The following is a 20,904-nucleotide window of genomic DNA, read 5'->3' on the forward strand; positions in this document are numbered from 1 at the left end:
TTCAGATTAATTTGCTCACATCGGGTTCAACGCGTCATAGAGCAACCAAGTCATTTCATTGGGCGAGAGGCATACTATGAGAGCTGGTCACAGGGATCCGTTCAAATTTAGTCAGTAATTTGAGGAACTGTCGAAATGGCGAACGCAGATAAAGTTGAGCTCGAAAATCCTCCAACATCATTGAAGTCTCCGGTTTGGGAACATTTTGGTTTTGCAGTTACGTACAAGGATGACGTACAAAGACAGGTGGACCGAACCAAAGCTGTTTGTCGGCATTGTTCAAATAAAATTGGTTACGCGGCTGGCAATACATCAAACTTGCGTACATTTGAAAAGGCATCACCCGAACGTGAATATCCCCGGTGTTACAGTATAAGTTGAGTCATGACAACTGGCGACATTCTATTATTTTCGTCATAGGAATCCGGGGCGTGTACATTGAGGAACCATTGTTGACTTACCAGGAAAGAAACATCGTTTGTCGTTTACGTTCATCTTTTGCTATATCTGCCTTCCTAAGATCACTTTGCTGCACATTCAGTACTCGTATGTGAGGTTGTGGGTGAGAATCCGATATCGTGACGCTTACAGGGAGGTATCGAACATTACAAAGTAGGTGACTGTGTGGATGCCTGTTCAAAACATTGCAAACTTCAATAAATCATTTAAATTATATATTTGTGTCCGACTTTCATTTGTTCATCGTTCTTAATGTGATGTATCGTAGCTTTGATAGCTGTCCATACCTTCAGACAGCCTAAAAGTAAAACACAAGTTGTTTATTCACAGCCCGAACGCTCATCGAGATGACTGGATCAGTCATGACAACTTGTGATCAGCTCCGATTAAATTGTGATATCAATTCTGTAGCTAACCTCCAGGGAGCACGTTTATTTTATGAAATACCTGTATCCGTCTCATCACAACAAGACTCTACACTGTGCAGGAAAAACAATTACATACATGAAAATAACCTTGATGCATGGGAATGAAACACACAAACTATATTCCGTGGCTATACTGATATGTCACAGTAACGGTAAACCACAGAAAAGTAAGTCCAGCGGGGCACAAGTTGAATACATATAATACTGTAGTTCTATTATGCCTTTAAGCCTATACGTTTAACCCATAAGAACCCGGACCCATTTCTACTTTTGGGGAAATTAAGGGGAACGTAATTTAGACTAAATAGACACATTTATGACAAGTTATCTCCCTAGTGTCAAATATCTGGGCTTTAATGGTAAAGTAACTCTTATTTATAACTTAATTAACAAGGATGATGTTTTGGTTTGCATTTGTTTGAACATATGAATTGAAGAATAAAGCATATGATAACTAAATATAATTGAATCAGCTAAATTAACTGACCAGACCATAATCATATTTCTAATTGTGCATATATGTCACTCCGGGTTTACTGTGAATGTTTAGGGTTAAAGTCCCGATGTGACACCATGTGTCACAGCAATATTTATGGCATTTGTTTCATATCAATTTCATCAAGAAATGTTTCCACAACAGGTTAAATGTAATCAGAATCAGAATACCTTTATTCGTCACAGAGGGGACATTTACATTTGTTACAGCAGAAAAAAGGCCGAAGACAGCTTAATGTTTAACAAATGACATGTCATGTAAGCATTTTTATTCTTAAATGGCTTGAATATTAATTTTAGCAACAAAAAACCTTTCCAAATCTAGCTAGTTCTGTCACATGTTTTAGCCTGACACATGGACATCTTGGACATGTTGTTATGGGAAGACAAAAGCAAATGACAAGGACCATGACCCCAGACTGTTCAGTGTGTGTCACTTTGGGACTTCATGAGATAAAAAAGGCTAAAGCTGTATAAGGAACTTTCCAGAACATTTACATTTCATGTGACACCCATGTCTAAGCAATTCTGTCTGCCTTCCGTGTTCCTGTTGTTATTTACTTCCTCTCTGCCTTCTTCTGATGATTTATCTGTTAGTTTGTGTGTTTAATTCCCATGCATCAAGGTTATTTTCATGTATGTAATTGTTTTTCCTGCACAGTGTAGAGTCTTGTTGTGATGAGAGGGATACAGGTATTTCATAAAATAAACGTGCTCCCTGGAGGTTAGCTACAGACTTGATATCAAAATTTAATCGGAGCTGATCACAAGTTGTCATGACTGATCCAGTCATCTCGATGAGCGTTCGGGCTGTGAATAAACAACTTGTGTTTTACTTTTAGGCTGTCTGAAGGTATGGACAGCTATCAAAGCTACTATACATCACATTAAGAACGATGAACAAATGAAAGTCGGACACAAATATATAATTTAAATGATTTATTGAAGTTTGCAATGTTTTGAACAGGCATCCACACAGTCACCTACTTTGTAATGTTCGATACCTCCCTGTAAGCGTCACGATATCGGACTCTCACCCACAACCTCACATACGAGTACTGAATGTGCAGCAAAGTGATCTTAGGAAGGCAGATATAGCAAAAGATGAACGTAAACGACAAACGATGTTTCTTTCCTGGTAAGTCAACAATGGGTCCTCAATGTACACGCCCCGGATTCCTATGACGAAAATAATAGAATGTCGCCAGTTGTCATGACTCAACTTATACTGTAACACCGGTACCAAAAGAAAAAAGACTGAAGTGCAAACCCAACTCCCACTAGCATTCAAGCCTCCACCACTCGCAAAAAGTTCAGACCGAGCCAAAGCCATTACAAACGCCAAATATCCTTATGTTGCCATGTTAGCAAAGCGCTACCTGGCTGTATCTGGTACCTCTTTCCCTAGCGAGAGGGTGTTCTCCACAGCAGGAGACATTGTTAGTGCCAGCAGATCTGCCCTTTAGGCAAGCAATGTGGACAAGTTCATCTTTCTTTAAAAAAACATGAAAATACAATGACAAGCGAGTCATAATGTCAAACTGGCTGCTTAGGTACTAGTACAGTACAGTTCAAATACAGATTATTTCAGTTCATCAAAATGCTGCACTTTAATGTTTATTTTATTATATTTTGTATTTATTTGAGTGAATATTCACAGTTTAATAATAATCAAAAACTCCAAACTAAATGTATGTTTTGTGAGTAGCTACTAGTACAGTAAAGTTCACATACAGATTATTTCAGTTCATCGAAATGCTGCACCTTAATGTTTATTTTATTATATTTTGTATTTATTTGAGTGAATACATTATTCACAGTTTAATAATAATAATTAAAAAAAAAAACATATTTTATTTTTTGTGAACATTTTTTCTGCTGTACCGAAAACTTACCAAACCGTGACCTAAAAACCGAGGTACTTACCGAACCGAAATGTTTGTGAACCGTTACACCCCTACTTAACGATATTTTCTGCAGGGACTGAGGAAGAGTCTTACACATTTGCAGAAATGTTACTAACCGGTAAAAGTAGTGGAGCCTGTAACTTATCGCTTAGAACCACAAAAACAATCCATAAATCTGAGTTGAATGGGACACATGATGCAAAGTGACCCACATTGGCTACAATGAATAAGGGCAATCAATAGAGTGATGGCAGATTACATGAGAGCGGAGATTCGGCCTGTAATTATGGGTAAAGATTAGAGAACACGCTTGTGACTGAAAGCTTTGAAATGGTGAGATGAGAACATCAGTTTGGAGGAAGTGAAGTATTTGAACAATTACCGTGTGGGGGTGGCGATATGATTTAAAGAGGACAAGATAGAGAACCTGACTACAGAGTTCTGACTGCTGCTTAATGAAAAAGGAGAGCAGATCCTTCATTTGATTGTAAGATCAAAAGGAATAATAATAACTGAACAAATTCCAGGGCCTTTTGGACATGCTGTAGCTTTCATGATGAAGTAGCACATCAAATAGCAGGAAGTTAACATGATATATTTTACTTTAAGAGGGCCTCTTCTTTAAAAATGTCAATGTCTTAATTGAAACAGCTGTGGTTAGAACAGAAACCAACAGAAGGAACGTTTCACCGGCTCATTAGCTTTCATATTCCCTCTTGATAATTAATCATTAAACAAGGACTTCGTTTGAGTTTCTTATGTTTAATCCTTGTACCAAACCGGCCAACACCCAACTACAGTACAGACAAACATAGAGTATAATGTAGAAAAACAAGGAAAATCTTTACACACAAGGGTGTTTTGCTGACAGTAGTTACGTGAAAAAAAATGGCAAACTTCAGCCTATTCTACTGGTGATAATGCAAGTCATTTTGGATAAAGGCATTCTCATCATGCTGGAAATATACTTCAAAATGCCTAACCTCCATGTCCTCTCAGTGTTATGCTTTCAACAGCCGTCAGTTATGTTTCTTTTCAGAGTGAACAGTAAATGCACTGGCACGTGTCAAGCATTAACAATTGTTAACAGCTTCCCTGTAGAGCATTGCAGCCCTGGCATACAGCTGCCTGTACCTCCTGTGTGTGTGTGTGTGTGTGTGTGTGTGTGTGTGTGTGTGTGTGTGTGTGTGTGTGTGTGTGTGTGTGTGTGTGTGTGTGTGTGTGTGTGTGTGTGTGTGTGTGTGTGTGTGTGTGTGTGTGTGTGTGTGTGTTGCACTGCAGCTTGAGAGCCAGTCTGTCTTGCTCCTATGCTTTTTCCAATGAATGAACACAGAAATCTGATAGCTGAACAAGATGGATATCTACATCAGGCACTAACAGACACAACGCACTTATTTAATATTTGTTATGGCAACGTTTTATAGCCTTCTTTGCAAACTCAACGAATGTGACCCCAGAATCTTCCAAGCTATGCCAGTTTGTGAGTAGGTCTTAAACCTATTCTTAAGCCTTTAGACACGTTTAAATAAAGGCAATCCTTACACTATTTACCCTTAAAAGAAACAAAAAGCCATTTTGAAATGTAAAGTTTACACTGAGTAAGAACAAACACGTTGTGAGAATAGTGTTTGTGATAAGTTGTCATCAACCTAACTGCTCCTACCTAGGAGCTTAGTTTATTTGCATATATTTGCTAGTGAAATGAAGTACCTGCTGATTTTACTAGATAATCGGAGCCATTTGACTTTTTCCTCCATACTTCAGCAGAGCACATTTCTTGCTGTTATTGGAAGTGAACAGCAGCCAACTAATGCACTGCTTTATTTGAAAGCTCCTTGAGGGAAAGGGAAAAAACAAAACCACCAGGAAGGACACAGAAAAACAGGATGGCTGGTGATCAGCGATGTTTTCCTTCAATATCAATATCTACAGAAAATATGAAACAAACAAGCAACTGTCATTATTTGTCAAGACACTGACACTGGATTTCAAGAATCATGGAATAACCTAAAGTGTATTCATGTTGCCTCAGTGATAGTATTAAAACAAATGTACAGACATGCGAACATAGAAAAGAGGGAGGTAGGGAGGGAGGGAGGGAGGGGGGCTTATCTCCCATCTACTCTGGTAATCCACCACACGATCATCCCTCACCCCAAACATGCATGTGTTCATAAAGACCCATCTGGACAAAGTAGAAGCCATTTGTTGACATCATGGTCTTAGTAAGTGGATATCCCCAAGTAGGACATATGTATTTAAAAACTATCCAAATCAGACTTGAATGCATTCATATCTAACACATGAGATGCCTCTCATAACGCTGATATACATGATAAGGTGTGTCTATAATTTGGAAAGATATTGGTATTAAGTGGCTGAAATAATAGGCATAGGTGTGATAATGACATGGTTTGCTGCTCTGAAACATCAAACTCACTAATGCCTCTCCCTGCTTCACCAGGAGAGGACAGACGGCTTGTGCTGAGATTAAGGAGATCATAACCACAGGATTAGTGATTAGCATCTTACTTTCAGGGATTTGTCATTTGTGTGAGTGACTAAAGCTGCGTGGCTCTGATTTGTACTGGCAAATAAGGAGCTCCAATCAACTTGTAAGAAATGACAGCATCCAATTTTGTAGTGCACTTAGACGGTTAAGTTCAACCAATAGTCCTATGGATGATTTAATATAGGCGACATAAACACATGTCAAACAGCCATAACTAAGAAAATAAAGCTTATTCAACACGGATTGCTTGTGATTAGTGGTATTTTTCAGAGCTGAAAGAGTAATCTTGGTAGCCTCACTGTCCCCTGAGGGATCCATAAAAGACAAACAGTAACAATTCACTAAATGGGACTTATTTTCCCGTAGTCCAAATTGCATTAATTTGACTGTAGCTCTGAATTAGCACTGTGCAATTAATCGTATTTCAATCTCGATTACGATTTTGGCTTGCAACGATTACGAAAACAACGTAATCGAAATAAAACGATTTCTTTTTTTCTTTTTTAAATTGTTATTATTATTTGTTTTGTTTTTTTTGTATTGGTTTTTCAGTTGAATTATACTTAAAGTTCAGGGTAATCAACTGTTAAAAACATATTGTTAAAAAATGTTTTTTCAATAAACGGATGTTTTCAAAGAAAATGGACAATCGTTTTTAACAATCGTGATATTAATTATTGACCAACATAATCGTGATTATGATTCTTGCCATAATCGAGCAGCCCTACTCTGAATGAGAGAGAAACCAAGGGACAGACTCAGTTCAAATAAATCGTGTTTCAACTGACTTCTTACCCTGGAATAATACACTAAACGGTGTACTGTAAGCGAGTCATTCAAGCGTAAGAGTGAGCGGGGCCGTTAGACCAGGGACTTCCAGTTCATTGGAGCTCTAAGGTGAGTGATGAAGGGGACATCCTCAATCTACCCTAAAGCCTCCTCTGACAGACACTTCCTTCTAAAATTACACTCCTCAGTGGCTCGGAGTCACAGCAGTGCATCTCATGTACTTTGATGGTAACTGACAAGAAAGCTCAGCACTTAACATATCAGTCCATCGTGTTGGAAAGAATGACAATAGCCCCTAAACTTGGAATGACATCATAGATGAATTCAGCTCTTTCTGAGCACGCGGCGCCAGCATGCTAGAGCTGCCTGGGGTCAAAAGCAGAAAGATGAACTGCATTGGGTTTTTTCAAGTTCTGTATCTATCATGGCGTCCAACTAGCCTTTAGCAGGGCAGGTTCAAAAGAGTAACATGTACAGTGCTGGTGAAGCTAATCCTCTTATTCAGCACATCAGTCAAAGACATTTTGACGGACAAATGGCTGTTGATGGATTTGCTTACACCAGATGTCATATTCTTACAATGCGTGAGAATCATCATCATTACTGTTCTTCTTGGATACCGTAACCCTGTTTTCCCAATTTGCCCGGCTTAGTTCATTGTTTCCTGGCACCCTAACTTTTAATTTCCATGACAAACATAGGTCATAGGAGCTTTAATCAAGTCTAGTATCGCCTGCCACTTTAACTTCATATAGTGGATTTCACTCCAGTTGGATTATGTCGGTCTAAACTGTCAGTACTGTATTTGCACGGTGGTTGATTTAAACCTGTTTGCTAAGCAGTGCGTCTATTGGTTAACTGCTATTATTGACGCAGTGCACAGGACGCACAACATATGGCTTTGCACATTTTTTATGATTCATTTAAGATTTTCAAGAACAGATCACCAAAAGAAAGTGGCATAGCGGCTGTATTTTTCAGTTCAAGAAAAAAAAGTGTGCGTTGACTTTTACCAAACACATTACAATTCTGCGCTAATATCAAAAACATAAAAGCTTTGTATACATTTTGAAAGCTAGAGTCACATGAATGTCTACTCTGAAGAGAATCTAATGACATGGACCAGTCTGGTGATTAGACTGTTCAGTACAATGATATCATTGAAATGATACTCTCCATTGACATGTAGATGATATCTCTTTCCCTTTCAGGCCTGTCACAATGGAATTTCTTATCATTCACAGCCCCCTAAACATGCCATGACTTGGACAGGAGGTGGGGGTTCCATGATGAAGACAAACCCAGACAATACAGAGCCAATAGAGAAGAGATTCTGAACAAGTTGAGACAAGATCTGGAAAAAAAAACATATTGACGAGAAGAATTATTCACATTATAAATGATTGACACATGATGCAGGTTTATCAAGCATTAACAAGACAATGAGTGCCATCGCCAAGCAACCATGTGAACAGCCTTTTTCTGCATTAAATCACATAAATACAGGAACCACACTTGGCATGAAGATGTATTCAAAGAACACTGACCACACAAAAAAAAAAAATTCTACTCAAATTGTAAAAAACGTCAGACCCAAACAGACTTATTCTTGCACATCCCTATCAATGGCTTTAGGCTGTCAAAGATGCTTTTTTGTACGAACAGCAATGTTGGTTCAGCTGTCATGGCACAATCTCAGCTATAAGCAGTTTGAAATCATGAAGTGTTTTTCAAGCTGTACAAGATAGCTCTCTGGCAACGCAGCTCTACTGACAGTCTTTATAGACTTCAGTCATTATTCAACACTGTCTGCTTTTATTCAGTATGATTGTGTCTACTAACTAGGAAACCACCACGACGTAATTCAGTGAGTTACTCTCTTGTTAAAAACTGGGCAAGATATCTTATTAGCCATTAATTGCCAAACTTCAAAGTTTTCGGTTACATCGCTTAAACTTTGTCCTTTTGTTCCAATGCAAAATCTTCATGTTTATACTTCTTATCATAATAATGAGGGCTGGAATTACACAACTCAAGTTATTCTCTCATATTTACCTTTTGATGAAAATGTGCCAACAGCAAAGTAGTAGTCCTTCACTCAACTGTCATTCAATGGAAAGACATTCATCAAACCACTAAGATGTGAGCTGGAGGAAAGAACCAGTCAGATCATTTTATTGGGTTAGGGTTCCTGCAAACACCCTTTGGCTATATGACATAAATCAATGATCAAAAGGCCCAGCCAGGCTCTTCTGAAGTTCTGAGGAGTCTAAACACCTTCATTACATTCTGTGTTACTGACGGGATGGTGAGAGGAAGTGACGGGAAAGGGAGTTATGAGTGCAGGTGTGAATACTCCATTAGGTGATGGGAGCGAGCTGTAATGGCTTTAGTTTGACGATTCAGTTAACCTCTCCCTTTTTGGAACTGAAAAAGGCATTTATAACTTTCTCCAGCAAAGTCATTTCAGTGCAAACCAGTGTTTCCGCCCGACCAGGGCTGAGAGGGCGTCCACCCCGAGAGCGGGGGGGTGACGTCACTTTGTGTCACGTGACTTGAAATTTGAATTGAGCCGTCCCTTTATAGATACAATCTTTTTACGTATTAGTGATGAGAATTCCGGCTCTTTTTAGTGAGCCGGATCATTTGGCTCGGCTCACTAAGAAGAGCCGGCTCTTTCGGCTCCTAAACGGCTCTTCATGTTACCACAGTTTAACACGGAGCCTCAGTTTCGCTGCTCGCAGTTCGCTCGCAGTTCACGCGCGTGCTCCACTAGCGCCCCCCCGTCAAAGCTCGCCGGCAGTATACTTTCCGTCACAGGAACACGCTTTGCTGGTGTCGAAAATAATCCCACCAGACTTCTTTGCCCCTCCAACAGAGGGATGTCCATGTCCTTTTTCCTTTTCGTCATTTCAAGCTATAAAAACTCGATATTCTCTCGAATTATTATTATTTTTGGACGCCCTCGGCTCGAGTTCATGGCGTTCCGAGCTGAATAAGGGCGTCAAATGACGGCAAGATGCCCCCCTGGCGGAAACGCTGGTGCAAAATACATTGTGAATGAAGCAGTTCAGGATGCTGTTGTGATGCTGCAGCAGCCTTTTGGTCAAAATCCCACAATAACTATCAGTTTCAGGATGCAACTATGCTAAGAAACACCAGAAGATGAAGTTGACAGAAAAGCATACATCAGGCTTTCAACATAAGTCTTAAGGGCTTCTGTGTGGTTACAAATACTTTCACCTGCCAAAACAAACCAGTTGGGGCTCCAAAGAAAAATCATACCAAACCCATTTGTTGTGAATAGGGCCAAGAACATCAACACGAGTAATTAAACATGCATTTGTGAGTCGATGTTATGATTGCCTTTTTATATATTTAACATGGACGGGCCATTGTTTGAAATGGCAAACGTTTGGAATGTCAGAAGATTGAGATGGCTTTGCAATCAAGACTTCAATATTGCACTTGGGTCTTTGACATCATTGAAATGAATAAAAACAGCTAAGAGTACAAAACCAAAATGTAAGAGAGGACTAGAACAGACAAAGGAAGTGAAAGTTCTGCTTACAACCAAAGATGTAAGAATCACAAAGTGAACAACCCAGGGCACATAAGTCCTCTGAGGACAAACAGGGGGCCGTTGTTATAACATCTAGCCTGACATCATATATGACACAGCAGTTGAATATAATAAATCAAACCCAGGCCTATGGGATGCTGACTGAGGCTTTGTGTTGGTCTATTCAGTCAGGATTCAGAGACCTGTCTCTGGTTGCCTGAGGTGACTGGAAGACCGTCACCAGGTGTGTATGGGTAATGAAATCAGTCCCCGCGGGGTAAGGGTGATAGAAGAACAATAACACACAGGAGTGGTATCAGTTCACTCCTGCCTTTATAGCCTTCATTCCTGACCTGCCTCAGAGATTCTGGGTCAGTAGTGGCTTTTTAAAGACTTGATAAAGTCCTCCAAAGAGTTTGGTGCTGCTAAGTAGGCCTGTGATGGAGCCTGACACCTTTAAAAAGGCTCTGTCATCTTCATTACTGCTTTAAGATGTGATACACTTGAATCTGTTTAGACACGGTATTGTAATAGCGAGCTACACATGAAAACATATCAGGTGTTATGTAAGATACCAAGAGTTGAAAACCCTCTCAAAAAATGCAATATGTGTATATTAACATGCTCTCGACACTCTTGAGAATATATATTTTTTTTAATTGTTACTGTCAGCCTAAAGCAGGGATGGGCAACTTTGATGGTGGTGGGGGCCACATAATTGATGTACTGGCCACCAGGGGGCTGCAGATTCACTTGGAGCACACACACACAAAAATTCCATGTGTTGTATGTAATTATTAACAAATATACTAAGTCTGACATCTTCATTGACATTTTACAATCAAAGGGAACATCCCCAAAAAATGGGAACATCCTCTAATAAGCTCACTAAACAAATATCGGTTCACAGAAATGTTATTTCATTTTTACAAGTGGCATGTTTGTATTGAATAGGTTATTAAACAGTGGAATAAAACTATTTTAAACTATTGGAAAGCACGGAAAATGTGTGTGTATTGAGATTAACTATTAAGATGACATAAACATGAAGTCATGAACACTAACCCAGACATTAGTTGTCTAACTTGAACCTAAAACACTTGTAGCCTGTCTCTGCATTCCCCTTATTCCACAATAAGGGGAATGTCAACACAGACACCTGTCAGCCCGCACTCTGCTGTTCCTCAGCACCACTCCCCCCCCCCCCCCCCCCCCCCCGCTGAAATTATGAATGAAAAGTGTATAATCATAGATAACATGGCAGGGTCCGTGACAGTTTGTTTTCATCTGATTTCAAATAAACAAAGTCTTGGTTTTAAGAATATTAAACTTGTTTTGCCAAATTCAGATGATAAATACAACTTTTAAGTTTGTAAAGGCATAATTACAAGCCGGTGTTACTTAACGTCACAGCAGACATAACAACAGCCGGTGTTTCTTGTGAGGGTTTCCCCGGGAAACAAACACAATACACACAAATGCGTCACAGATTATTTTGCGGTATTTGAAACCATGTACGCAGCTCGCGACGTAACTAGGAGTCTAGTGGACGGTATCAGTACTACAAGTAACAAAATATATATATTATTTTTTTTAATGTTTTTTTTTATTAATTACGTTGTTTATAAATTATTCTGAGGGCCGCAAAAAGAGGAGGTGGGGGCCGCCATCTGCCCATCCCTGGCCTAGAGGCAGCATTGAGAAATGCAATGAATATAACACTGATGATTGCTTGGTTTAGACAATGCAAATGCAGTGTGGCCGCTGATGACAATAAAGATTCAATACACATGAAGGGATTCAACAATATGGCTTAACCAAGCCTTCATGCTGTAAATAAACCTAAAAATTACTTGGAATTTAATAAATACCCAAAAATCCAGCTGTACCGGATAAAAGTACAGCTGTTGGCACACAAAGACAGTAGGCAGCATTATTTCATGAGTCATCACATTTTTCTGTTGTAGGCTATGACTACCAATAGGCCTTTGAGAAAATAAGCCAATGTTAACTAAATGTTAGTCTAGTCAAGTAGAGTAAATCTGTACTATTAGAGCTGAGAACTTGTGATCAGATGAACAACACTCATGTTAACGTCAGGTCTGAACAGGGTTAAGTTATCACTAAGACATTTATCAGTTACATGTAATTGATTGAAGAGTATGGGGGGCCCACAGCCTTTCTCTTTGCCGAGGCCCCATAATCCCTACCAACGCCCCTGCTACATTAAATCACTCACTTTATGTAACGTGGGCTCCAGATCACATTTTTTAAGCCTTTATGTAAACCTGCAGAGCTGTGACAGCATTACAACAACATGCAGCAGATAATCAGCCGGCAGTCAGGGGTTGAAGGCTGACAGGAGCACAGCTCACTGCAGGATGACAACGTCAAATGCAATGAGGGCAGGCAAGTGTCATGATTGAAATTCTCCCAGAACAAAACCTTGTTTGTGTGATTATTGTTCACCAAGCTCGCGATGAGGCAAAAATCCATTCCACATGATGCATTCATTGTTTGCAGCCAAACACGCAACAGGCCCCACAGCATTCACAGCTACTGTACAATGGCCCTGGCCAAAAACAACTGAGAGCCTGCTGCTACATTAGGAGAGTCCAGCACAACCAGGTGCAATATATACTCTTTAGTTATTTTTGTATTTAGGCTATATCATTACACATTAAGAAAGCAACTTTTTATTTGTAAGGGTTATAATGTTCACTCAGTATTGGGTTTTAGACTCAAGTAATTATAGGAATTCAATATAGCAGAAGATCAGAAAATACCAATAAAATCCACATATTGACAAACAATGACAACAGCCACAAAGTAAACCCCCCAGAAGAACTTAAAGAATGTTGTTGGAAAGATTTCGTCAGAGTCTGAGTCAAATAATTGCAGTTTGAATAACCTTTCAACAGGTGACGAAGCAATCAAATCAAACTGCGGTTTAAAGGAGAAGGCGCTGCAAATACATGCTGCTAACCAGTAACTAAGGCTACACAATGACAACAAAACACCTGTGCGAAAAAGGAATCAAAGTCCTGAGGAGTTAACACAGTATTTGGACTCTGTTTTGTCACTCACCTCTATCCATGTCTGCGCCTCCTGAAACGCGGAGTCTGCCGCCGCCTCGCTGACAGGGGGATGCTGATGAGACTGTCCTATGTCTGCAACCGGACTTGCCATTGGCAAGGAAGCTCTTCTCTCAAAGTATAAAGTAAAGCCTTTACAAATGTGTGAAGGCAGCTCAATGCAGCGTTATTCCACCAGACTTTTGGGTTGGTCAGCCGGTTCTCCTCAGTCTGTTGTAGGTGTTGCAGCAGCAGCAGCACCGGCGAGGCGAGCGGACCAGTTGCTGCTCTCCAGTGTCGCTCCTGGTGGAGTCTGTGAGGAGAAAACCAGCGTCAAGTCACACACAGTCAATCACAGGGCTTCCGGTGTGACCCTTCAAAATAAATGTTTTAGCCGAGGAAAGCACAAATAATGTTTTTAAAGTATTTCAATAAATGCAACAAGATAATTCCTTGTTAGACAAACATTGTGTGGCTTCTGCCTAATGCAAATAATATTTTGAGATCTTATTTCCTGTCAAACTACTTCTGTTTTGATAGTTATAAGATATGTTCCATACTACTATGTCCCGTTAAAACAGAATACAGTAAAGTCCTTACTCTTAAATGGACTCAAATTGCTATTAAACAACCTTGGTAACTGTAGTTTGTAAGGAGCAATTGTTCTGTTTGTGGTTTGTCAGGTACACATGTATTGCTGTAAAGCTAGCTAAAAACTGTTTCAAAACAAAAGCTTTAGCCGAGGAACATACTGAACAATTGTCGGCCTCCAAATACAACATAAATACTTTTTATTAAACCAAGCAACAACAATAGATATATTTGTTTATCTCGCTTCTGCCCATTTAAAATATCCAATTTCCTATCAAACTACTCCTGTTTTGAAAAGCTATAAGATATTCTCCATGCACTACTCTGTCCTGTTAAAGCTAAAAACATGAAATGTCTTACTCTGAAATGGACTCCAATTGGTATTGAGCAACCATGGCAACTGTAGTTTTTCCGAATTAAGTTGCTGTTGTGATTTGTCACGTTCACATGTGTTAACGTAATGTTAGCTAACAACTGAGGTAAGCTAGCTAGATAGTTAGTTTCTTGATTAGCTTAACCAATGTTACAGTGTTGCTCCTGTACATGAACTCGAATAATGTTGGACAAGCCTGGTAAGGAAAAATTGAGGGCGGTGGAAATTCGAAAACCCTGGTACAGACTAGGTTATGTTAACTTCCGTTTTTATTCTCCCAGACAACACTTAACTTACCGCTGTTTTGAAGACATTTCAAAGTTCCTCAGATTCATTAATCCAAAGGAGGGAAATACTATTTAAACCGCTTCACAATTTAAACTGTGTTTCCAGTTGCACGTCTCGAGCTCAACTCCAACGGCAACGGGAAATGAATCTTATTCTGTCTTTATTTTGGCGGTGACGTAACATCAATGGTAGGGATTCACACATCCAAAACAAAATGTTGTGCAGAACAAAACAGCAAGAAACGTGATTAATTGTATGTTGTATATGTATTGAAAAGGTGTAGCCTTATATTTATGTTATTATTGGACAGATTTGTAGGGAATTTATTTGGAAATGTCTCTAAATGGGGGTGTTTCTCAAAGTGTTCCTGTCATGTTTTTTTACTATTCAGAACTAATGTCATTATTATGAGCGTTAAATGCTAATGCCTTTCTGATTGTGATATAGTTTCCTACCCATTTAAAAAAAAAAACTTTATTAATCAAGAATAATTTGCAATAACATAACATTGAATTGTGCAAATACATTATGAAATACATTTCCATTTATGTATGAAGTGTTTGCTTAACCAGATCAAATTACCAAAAATTACACTTTTTTTTCCTTTCAGCTTTCAACCACCCATTGGTCTCATGGGTGTATTATTATTTTGAAATCCACCTGCCATTAGTTAAGGCTCTTATGTTGGTAACAAAGCCGCGTTGCTTCCGGTAGTGGTGTAGTTGTTTCTCGCTGACTTGACGCAGCTGGACTGACAGGACTACTTGCACGCCGCAGTATGATCCGCTCCAATGGCCAAAAATACACAGAGCAGTGCAGCCAATGAGGGCAGCAACACACAGGGGATCTCACACACACTTTCACTATGTGGGGCAACCGAGAGAGCAGAGAGTTCACTGATTTACAGCAAAAACAAAGAGCCAACTCTGATCTCCAACTACATTATACTGTTTTAGAAAATGTCTGTATGTTTGCTCTCATAACACTTGCATCAGTTTGATTCTGGAACATACCTAAAAGAAAAAAATCGATATAACTGTAATTAAACTAACTAACTTTTGCAATTTAAAGTCAGGTAAACTAAATTCACCTCTACCAGGTTTATACCAAAAGATGAATAAGCCTAATGACATATACTACGGAAGGCCCTAATATAAACTTTGTGTTGAATTAGAAAATCCATATGTGTTTTAATGATCAATTCAAATACAAATTCCTCAACAGCTAGATGTTTAGTTTCTGTTGCCAGGGCCATTGTTAAGGCTATTTTGGGAGATAAAAGGGATCCTCTATTTGGCAAAAAACAAGAACAAACCCGCATAAACATTGTTTGATTAGCTTTCATCTTGTATTTAAATTTGATATCTCTTCCGCTTCCGAAATGTAAACATAATCATTTGTGTTAACTGGAGTGTACACGTTAATGTATACTAACTTTGGATTAAAACCAACTCTTTCGCTCCATAAGTATTTTAATGACATGTCTAACACAGTCTTAAAGTGTAATATATAAGCTCACTTTGGTCAATGAAATGATTTAGAAAAACAGCCTACACAATTATTATTATTATAGTCACACACACATGATTTCACAATTTTAAAACACTATACAAAACAGCATTCAAAGCTATTAGAAACTGTATCCTAGGTGAAATGACAACCACATAGACTGTTCTGGAAACTGCAGCATACCAAAAGTTGTCCACAGGCTCTGTGTAAATATCTCTGCTGACCTCTGGTGGAATAATGCAGCAGTGCTAAACACAGGGAGGAGGAGCTTCAGGCAGTGTGTGTTCGTGTGTGTTCAGTTGTACAGAAGGTGTGTATTCCGTCGCCACTCCCCTTTCCTCAGGCTTTGATTTCCTGGATACCAGAAACAGTTCAGTGTTTTTATTTCATTCAGTCTTTCTCCCGAAATATCTGTCTTTAAAGGAAATCATGGTTTGTTTTTCAGTCAGCCGGCTGTTTCCTTTATGCTGCTCACCCTCTTGACTTCCAGGAGTCACACACCATCTGTGTATGACAGGACACACTCTTAAATCTGGACGGGCAAAGGGCAGCTTGGCAAGTAGTACACCTCTTCTGCACATGTTATTACTCATTAATTACTTCTGTCTGAATAATTCCTTCAATATTCATCTAAAAAGGTTAATTTTCTTTGTTTTAAAAAATGACTAGAACTACAGTGTCCACTTTCTTACAATGTTAAAGACCTCTTATTCAGTCATTTTTTGTTTCTAGAAGAGGATGCTCATAAATCAAGGACATTACTTCCTAATGAATAAACAGCAGATGTATTCAGTGAAAGCATTTCCTGCAGTATTTGATAAGAAGTTAAATATGTCTCTCTTATGAATTCTACTGTAGTTATAGCTATATGTATTACCATAAAGTGTCTGCAGAGGGCGCCAGAGCTCTGTTTTTTAGATTTGATTTGATTGTTTACTTGTTATCAATAACCAATAATTATAACAAAAGAATAATATTATATTTAACACCAATTTTTGAAAGCTTTTTGCCCATTGCACATCCTCACATAAAATATTTTGGATTATTACAGAAAATAAATGTAGTTGCAAACAAACATTTCTGAAACTGCAAAATAAGACTGAAAAGGACACAAAAAAACTACAAATGACTCAAGATTAGAACAAAGATTCAACACGATTAATAGACATAAAAAGGCTATAAAGGGAAGCTAAACAACAAAACAACCAAGTGGGTGCAGAACGACTTGAAACATCACAAATACAAATAATTGACTACAGGCGATCTAAAACAACAAATTAGAAACGTTAAATAGTTTCAAAGTGACCCCAAAGTTAATAGGCACATTTCTACAACATCTGTAATTCTTTCAAACTTAAGTAGAAAAACATGTGAAACAGTTAACATACAACTTACAACATACAAAACATTGGACATTTATTTTTGTATTTCTATTTCTCACACAATCAGAAAATAGCATGCTTTGTGACAAACTTGCTTAAAAAATCTGTTGAAAATAAGGAGAGTTTTTACTTTGAACAATTGATCTGGTCTGGTCATTTGCACAAGTAACTAGAGGTGTGATTGATTGAACCAAAAACAATAAAACCAAAGATAGCAATTCCAACAACTACATTTATGTGATACCAAATGTGACACTTCAGTCTCATTCCTGAGTTGATTTCCGCTGATCTCCTTTCAGGTTTCAGCGCTTCCTTCTGTCTCCACCTGAGTTTTAAAAATGTGGCTCCTGGTTGTTTCCGCCCCGCTGCTTCCCGCCATCTTCATGGTGTCCAGGCGTTATCGAGTCAAAGTGTCCGCGCTGTGCCACCGAGCCCTTGCCTGGGCTCTGAGGCTGCTGAGAGGGAGAGTGTGTGTGAAGAGCACCCACGCCTTCGTCTTCTCCAGATGCACCCATGGCAAAGCTGACAGCGTCCTGCAGACCTATGATCTCTACGCCAACACACACCCCTCGCTCTGCATCAGCCCACACATGAGTCAGTATGCTAACAAAGTACTTTATTTGGCAGTGCATTAAGCTACAAGGCAATGTCTATATAAATCTGGGCAGACAATTTCTATTAAAATCGAACAGATCATTACTTTAAAAACACTTTTGAAAGTCTCTGTAACTTTCAAAATGAACTGTAACACTTGACTGTCTCACCCTATTTGTTTTCTATATCACCATACATCTATTTCAATATCTATGTCGTACGTTCTTCACATTATATTTACAATACACCACTCAAATGGATAGTTCAGATGTTTTTAAATGTGGTTGTGTGAGGTCTTATCCATAATCAGTGCATTATCTTAAGTAGATGACAGTAAGCATGGACCAGTTTCGAGAAGCAGACAGATGCTACAGTGTATAGCACAGGAATAAAAGAAGTACAGCTGTGGAAAGGGGTAACATACTTAGGACACCTAAAAGAAGCCCCACCCAAATCAATATCAGTTTGAAAGTGTGCTGTATTTAGAATATGCTTGGCTTTAGCAATCAGAATCAGAAACTGGTTTATTACCAGGTAGGTTGACACGTACGAGGAATCTGACTTGGTGTCGTGGTGCATACATAAAAGTAATTTAAAAAAAAAAAACACAGATAGCAAATAATTTTAAGAACACTATAATACCTTTTTTTTAAATTTTTATTTACATTGAAATATAATGGAATACAATTTAAAATATGTGCAGTAAAAACACCGCACATATTTTATATTTGATGTATTATTATTGTATCTATGCAGTGAGTGTCTCTAACGGGGACCTGTGGCTCCTGAAGTCATCGTGAAGCCTGGTCCTTGTCCTCTCTGTCAGGTGGGGTGTTGGAGGAGGTGGTGCAGAGGGTCCGCCCCCCCCTGGTGTTGGAGCTGGGGATGCACTGTGGGTACAGCTCTGTGCGCCTGCTGCGTCTGCTGCCCCCTGCTGGCAGACTGATCACAGTGGAGCTGGACCCCCTCACTGCAGAGCTGGGGGAGGAAATCATTCTGGTGTCTGGCTTCAAACACTCCCAGGTACACACAGAGTAGATCAGCTTCTTCTATTTACCACATTCAAATACGAGTGCTTTGGAAACACAGTTGATGACTTTTTTCTCGTTCAAGCCTTACACTCAGCAACTACTGAAATACTGTTCAAAATGGGTTTTATTTTAGAAACAAGTCTTGCTTTTGCTTGAATGTATTCTGTAATCATGTCTGTGCTGGACTTTTCCAATGTTATAAACATGCATAAGCCTGCATACGCTCTTCCATGATGCACTGAGATGTATTAGTAACATCAAAGCCCTAAATGCTCTCTGTATTATCTGCCTGGATGGTCTGCCTTGTGACCCCTGGATTTAACCATTGGACTATTCTTATATATAATGCTATCCTTGGTTTGCATCCCAGGACTTACTCTACTCCTTCCAAGTCCACACTGAAGGGGGAAAAAAGGGCATTTCAATATACTGCGCCCTCTCTTTCAAATCTGTTGCAAATCATACACAGTACATATTCAAAAGCTGGTCCTATTCAAGGGACACAATGAAAGGGATTCTTAATCATTTGGAAGCAGGTACAGTTGCAGGTCTTTCATATATAATTTGTTTTTTGTTTAGATTTGTCTTTGTGTGTTTTATTTGTTTTGCTGTCTGTCTTGAGTGTTTTGAATCTCAATGAGTCTTCTACTCCTGATCAAATTAAGGATATAATAAATAAAGAGGTCGAGTGGCAAACTTGCTTCTCTTAACAGAACATTTGAAGGAGAGATTCTAACCCATCTTCCTGTTCTCTTGTATTCTTTGCAGTTCCAGGTGTTGACTTCTAGCTCAGCCGAGGCCATCCGAACGTTGCCTTCTTTACTCACTGATCTTGATAAAGGGAGCAGTGAGGGCTTCAGTCTGGTGCTGATGGACCACGATCCCCAGCAGTACCTCCCTGACCTGCTGTCTCTGGAGAGAGAGGAGCTCCTCCGCCCTTCCGGCTGCTCCGTCCTGCTGATCCACAGGAAGCAAAGAGATCTCAGAGAAATCCTGGATCACATCGGAGCGAGGCCCGACTGCTACTGCATCAAATCAGAGCGCCAGGGTGTGACGGAGATATTCTGCCAGAAGAGAAGCACAGGGTTAGATAGGTGATACAACATGCATATGGAAGTGAGGGCGTGTGGTTTGTGTGGACTAGATCAACCAACAGTGTTAAACTTCCTTATATTACCATAAAATGCATAAGGTCAAAGAATTAAAGGAGCGGACATGAACTACTTTCTAGAATTTGTCAAGCTGTCGTTGTTTTTCGTTGGTTGACAATTAAAAATGCTTTATTTATATAATGTGTCTATTACTATATTTGTATGTTTACAGTATTCGTGCTATAAATGACATTCCATTTCGACATATTAAAAGCAGAAAAGGAAAGTATTATATTACAGATCTCTTATTATTTCTGTTGCCCCTCAGATGGCTTACAAAACCAATGTAACACATTATTTCAGGTGACACAAAACACGACTTTCTTTTGTATGTTATATCAGCACATTCACAAAGGGCTTGCACCATCCCTTTTCCTCACAACAAAAGAAACAAAGAAAAACACCACTAGATGTAGATCACTTGGTAACCACTGGATGGCGCTCTCTGCTTTTTAAAACAATACAAGCTGAGGCTTTGAATTGGGTTTGATAGAAAATCCCGTAAAGGGAAATGTCAACCTTTTTAGGAACTTGAATATTCCTGCACTCAAGGGCAGCTCAGTTAAAACCAGTAAACATATTTGTTGAAGCAAACAGGAAATGAACAGCTTGCGTTCTGATTGATTCAAGATTTGTTTTTGATGCACACTCCTTCTTGTGCATGATGTGATTTGTACTCTCAGTCCCCAATGTCAGTGTTTACAATCAAAAATAATCTTTCTCGGGAAAATTGCTCTGAGTCCCTAACCCTTTCCTTTG

The 20,904-nt window shown here is 39.1% G+C and overlaps 1 protein-coding gene across 5 annotated transcripts in view; it reads left to right on the forward strand.

Annotated features, from left to right (window-relative positions):
- Positions 1 to 20,335, forward strand: part of LOC307031855 (transmembrane O-methyltransferase-like) — a 31,017-nt gene extending 10,682 nt beyond the window's left edge. The window contains exons 1-5 of one of the 5 annotated variants that reach the window (XM_079669337.1): positions 14,237 to 14,296; positions 16,433 to 16,542; positions 17,669 to 17,963; positions 18,790 to 18,986; positions 19,763 to 20,335. In XM_079669337.1, coding sequence (XP_079525463.1) covers positions 17,708 to 17,963; positions 18,790 to 18,986; positions 19,763 to 20,092 — 783 coding nt within the window. In that variant the 5' untranslated portion in view covers positions 14,237 to 14,296; positions 16,433 to 16,542; positions 17,669 to 17,707 and the 3' untranslated portion in view covers positions 20,093 to 20,335. The other 4 variants (XM_079669338.1, XM_079669340.1, XM_079669339.1 and 1 more) reach the window with 4 other exon arrangements.
- The last annotated feature ends 569 nt before the right edge of the window (positions 20,336 to 20,904 follow it).

The sequence above is a fragment of the Notothenia rossii genome (assembly GCF_949606895.1).
Source record: "Notothenia rossii genome assembly, chromosome: 3".
In the NCBI taxonomy this organism is placed as follows: Eukaryota; Metazoa; Chordata; class Actinopteri; order Perciformes; family Nototheniidae; genus Notothenia; species Notothenia rossii.